This window comes from Oryza glaberrima, chromosome 4 (genome assembly GCF_000147395.1).
Source record: "Oryza glaberrima chromosome 4, OglaRS2, whole genome shotgun sequence".
Classification (NCBI taxonomy): Eukaryota; Viridiplantae; Streptophyta; class Magnoliopsida; order Poales; family Poaceae; genus Oryza; species Oryza glaberrima.
Window position 1 is genome coordinate 14,524,455 of NC_068329.1, and position 4,515 is coordinate 14,528,969.

The following is a 4,515-nucleotide window of genomic DNA, read 5'->3' on the forward strand; positions in this document are numbered from 1 at the left end:
TGGTTCACTTTACTACCATTTTCAACCTTATCTTCTGGGTAAAGTTACCAAAAATAAATGGCTACATTTATTTTGTTACCAAATTTTAGTAAGTTCATATGAAATCTTGCCAAAATTTGGTAACCTGGCCAAAATTTTAGTAACCTTACCAAAATTTGGCAATACCAAGACTTGGTAAGATTAAAAATAGTAGCAAAATGAACAGCCCTTTGGGCCTGTTCACTTTGATGTCATTTTCAACCTTACCAAATTTTGGTAAAGTTGCCAAAAAAGTGGCTACATTTAGTTTGCTATCAAATTTTGATAACTACATAAGAAATCCTACCAACCTTACCAAATTTTGGTAAAGTTGCCAAAAAAGTGGCTACATTTAGTTTGCTGTTAAATTTTGATAACTACATAAGAAATCCTACCAAAATTTTAGTAACTGCCAAAATTTGGTAAGTTTTTTTTAGCATCAACATGAACAGGCCTTTGTTCTGGATTCGTCACTGATTGGTACAATACCCCAGTTTACTGGGTCTTACGAAATGATAGTACTGCGAGCTCGAGAATGAACAGCCAAAGCTGCAACGTAAGGGTGCACTGTCAACGTAAAGGGTTCTAGCACATTCTTTTGCAGCCTCAAAGCATCTCTTGCACGGGACCATTAGTCCATGATATAAACCTTCCCTAAACGTAGTTAGTTCTACGTTGCAACAACTTTTTTTCGCTGGGCCTACGTTGCAACAACTGAATCTTAAGCTAGGACAAATTAAATTATGCCAATGATAGGCTTAACAATTCGAATGAAGTCCATCGTTAGAACAGAGTACAATTTGACACCATTAATTAAATAAATCCATTTTTTAAATTTATAATAATTAATACTCTTTTTTTAAATTTATAATGATTAATACTCAATTAATCATACACTAATGACTTCCCTCAAAATATGTGCCGTCTAAATAGTTAATCATTCAAATGCTGCCTTCCACTTGGACACCCAGATTTGGCATTTTATTTAGAAAATAAGTCATCAAACATCAAAGAAAAATAATGGACAACACCAAAAGCAGCGTTGTCAGCATGGCAATCTTTTAGGATTTTGGAGGAGTTATTAAGTTGAGTAGGTTCACAAGATAAGGGGCTTGATATTTCTGAAAAACACGCAGAAATCGAGTAATTCTTCTTGCGCCAGCCTGCTGATACCCTCTTCTTCGCTTGCTCTATTTTGCATACTTCGCAAAGAAAAGGAGTAACACAAAGGGCAGCCTCACCCTGCTCGCTGCTATTGCCCGGGCAGATGCTTTTCTGCATCAACTTTTAAGAACTAGTAGTAAGTAGTAACCATGAAACAAAATTATAACCAATCTCAGAGATGATACAGTTACCATATTAACAGCAAACATAACTGATCTTTCATGTGACTTTCACGCACAAGCACAAACGCAGGAAAGTTGGACCATGGTGATACCACCAGTTCTGTCCTCTTCCAAGCGACAAGGGAAAGGAAAAAAAAACATACAGAATGATTTGCTCCATAATCTAAATTAGAAGAGTATCATCAACTTTTAAGAACTGGTAGTAACTATGAAAACAAAATCATAACCAATCTCAGAGATGATACAACTACCATATTAATAGCAAACATAACTGATCTTTCATGTGACTATCAAGCACAAACGCCGGAAAGTTGGAACATGGTGATACGTCCAGTTCAGTCCTCTTCCAAGCAAAAAAGCGATACAGAATGATTTACTCCATAATCTAAATTAGAAGAGTATCATCATCTGCTAAGCTGACATAAAAGAACATGAAGCACATTATTTGGATACAGAAGTGCATGTGGACCTTCATGTAAACTTACTACTGCTCAAACTAACAAAATTACCCGCAGATCTTTGCACGAGAGGAGCGAACATAACATTCCATTTCACCGGCTCTGCCTACTTTTGCTGATAACCCTTTGCTTCACAACTAGAATAATCCTTCCCCTGCCACCAAAATTACGGTGATCTTTAATAACGAACACATCTTACATCCATACATTTATACACATCAATTCATAGATATATTCACTAATCTGATAGTAACAGCACAGTAAAACAAATCTACAAAATTAGAATGCAGACTTGCGAAAATATAACAATCACACTTACTTAACTCCTCCAATGATTTGCTAACATCACTATCACCAGATTGCATCAACTGAATCTTGCCTGCACAGATTAAAAATAATAAACACGAAAGCTTATACACAGATAAAGGAGCAGAAAATATATAACATCTGTAGAGAGTGACAATGGTAAGAACTAAGAAATTATATGACCACAGTACAAGGCGAGACAAACATATTACATATATACTAAATTTGGGTAGACCAGTCCTGTCCTAAAAATATTTTCAGTTGCTTCAGTCGCGACTCATGGCTTATGAGCCAAAAAACTATTGAGTGTTGCTACAGGAAAATGATTTGAACAAAAGAGAGTATTCATTTAAATTTCAGATTGGCATACATACCATCACGCCGCACACAGATCTCTGGTATATTTTTCACTTGATCATTAATTATGTCATTGTAGACTCTGGTCTCAATATCACCCTCAACGTAGACCGCAGAACTGAAACAAGACACCATGACCATGTACCCTTAGTAACACTAACACTCTGAACTAAAGTTTAGATGCTATATCATACAAGAAAAATAAATCTTATGCTTTGAGCCCTACTTCTTGACCAGTTTCTGAACAGCATATGCACCAAGCTGCTCATTGTGAACAGATATTCGATGCCACTGAGCTGGCATTGGCAAGTTTTCAGCACCTACTGTCCTCTGGTCAAACATGCCACCTGTTCCAACAGTAAACACGGTTACTGTATGCCCATTTCTTAGTATTTTCTGCACTGGCACTTGTCCAACTTTTCCACAAATAATTGCCTATCAAGTATGAGATAAGTGAACAAGGGTCAAACATTGTTCTAATGTTCTTTCAAACCAAACAAGGGTCACAATTCTTGTCTTAAAAAACAAAGTGTATATTCACAAAGAGTATATATTTCATCAAATACCCTGTGCACACCACGGAATACATGATCTGGCCTGGAATGTGTGAAATCATCTTCGGCGTCACCACCCTTGCGATTCTTCTCATCGACATCAGAAAAAGATGCTGTCGAGTTCCATGCTTGCGATTTTCTGTAAAACTCTAAAAGCAGCAGACACCAAACACTCAGTTATATACATATACACAAGATGAGCACCTTACACCAAACATTAGAAAGGCTAAACTAAGTGCCCACCAACTGAGCTTCTTTGCTGTCCTAGGAGCCTCCTCACGCTCATGCTCTGGAGCAATTTCGCACTCATCATTATAAACCTAAATACACAAAACAGGTCATACAACTGTGAAATCTTGTTGAAGACTTCAGAAATGTAAGTATGAATGGCTGAACGAACAGGGAACTTCACACTGTCCCGTATACTTCGCATCTATGAACAACAACGCCATTGGCCATCTAGTACCTACCAACTCCATAGATATCAAGAAAATCGAGAAGAAACTGGATGTGTTAACCGGAGGGAATGAAATCGATCCCCAAAGTCCGGATGGATTTCCAATCTACGGGACGCCGGCGTTGCGGTGGACTAGTGGGGGAGGAAGGGATGCGAGGGAAGAAGGTGGGCTACCTTCGATTCGAACCGCAATGAGGCCGCTGAAAGGGGATCGGCCGCGTCGCCCTCCGAACCGGAGCAGGAAAGGAAGCACAGCCGCAGCGGAGGAGGTTGCCGAGCTTGTCGCCGGCGGCGCGCGCGAGGAGACACGCCCTGCAAGGCTACGCCCCCAAACCCTACCTCCGGCTCGCTGGAGTCGAGCGGACGCCGGCGGGCGGAAGAGAGAGACCGAACGTGGAGAGTGGAGAGAGGAAATCTTGGATTCTTGGTCATTATCTATTTTGCTGAGACTTCATTTGTTTCAGATTGAAATTCCGCGCACTGCTAAAGGCGAAAATTTTTTTCTATGATAATTATTTTACTTGGAATTGAATAAGTAATTAAGTAGTAGTGAGTACTCTATATTTCATATTATATTCCATGTTATAAGTTGGTTTAGATTTATTTATCTTAAGTCAAACGTCTTCGGTCTTTGCTGTCTCCTCCCTCTCCGTCATCGGACTACCGGAGCCAAATGCCGGAAACCGTTCAGAAGCAAGAAGAAGGTGGGTAGTGAGGCTTTGCTCTCTCTCTCCTCCGCTCGGTCCTCAAACGTGGGCCCAATCGAGGATGTTGGACCCAATCAGCCAAGCCCAATCAAAGATGAAAGCGACTAGAAAGGTGGGGGTGGTCGCTCAAAGCTCATAGGTCGTGGTCAAAGGCGTCGCATGACATGATGCTGCCGGCAATGGCAAGGAAGGCTAGATCCGGATAACCCTTGACTCGATTAGTCGGATCTAGAGGTGGCAAGGCATCTACGTGGTGGCAATGTCGCATACCCTTACATGGCCATAGACGGATGGGCCAGCAATAGCACGTTG

At 40.3% G+C, this 4,515-nt stretch overlaps 1 protein-coding gene across 2 annotated transcripts; it reads right to left on the bottom strand.

Moving 5' to 3' along the window:
- Positions 1–1,318: 1,318 nt before the first annotated feature.
- On the bottom strand, positions 1,319–3,931 carry LOC127769588 (single-stranded DNA-binding protein, mitochondrial-like). 2 transcript variants are annotated; one of them, XR_008016823.1, is made up of 8 exons: positions 3,671–3,931; positions 3,283–3,359; positions 3,052–3,188; positions 2,712–2,920; positions 2,503–2,603; positions 2,142–2,201; positions 1,874–1,976; positions 1,319–1,780 (listed from the first exon to the last, which is right to left on the bottom strand). XR_008016823.1 is itself a non-coding variant. In XM_052295180.1 (7 exons), the coding sequence occupies exons 2-7, from the start codon at positions 3,350–3,352 to the stop codon at positions 1,960–1,962; spliced, it is 594 nt and encodes a 197-aa protein (XP_052151140.1). In that variant the 5' UTR covers positions 3,353–3,359; positions 3,671–3,931; the 3' UTR covers positions 1,321–1,959. The 2 variants fall into 2 exon arrangements, 1 of the variants encoding a protein (XP_052151140.1); XM_052295180.1 differs by having other exon boundaries at positions 1,321–1,976.
- Between the last annotated feature and the right edge of the window lie 584 nt (positions 3,932–4,515).

Bases quoted from the DNA above. Each gene is read 5' to 3' on its own strand.
- LOC127769588 (XM_052295180.1), bottom strand. From the start codon at position 3,352: ATGATGAGTGCGAAATTGCTCCAGAGCATGAGCGTGAGGAGGCTCCTA. The intron at 2,921-3,051 runs GTATTTGATGAA...CATACTTGATAG, and splicing joins TATTCCGTGGTGTGCACAGG to GCAATTATTTGTGGAAAAGT. The intron at 2,202-2,502 runs GTATGTATGCCA...TAATCTGTGCAG, and splicing joins GATCTGTGTGCGGCGTGATG to GCAAGATTCAGTTGATGCAA.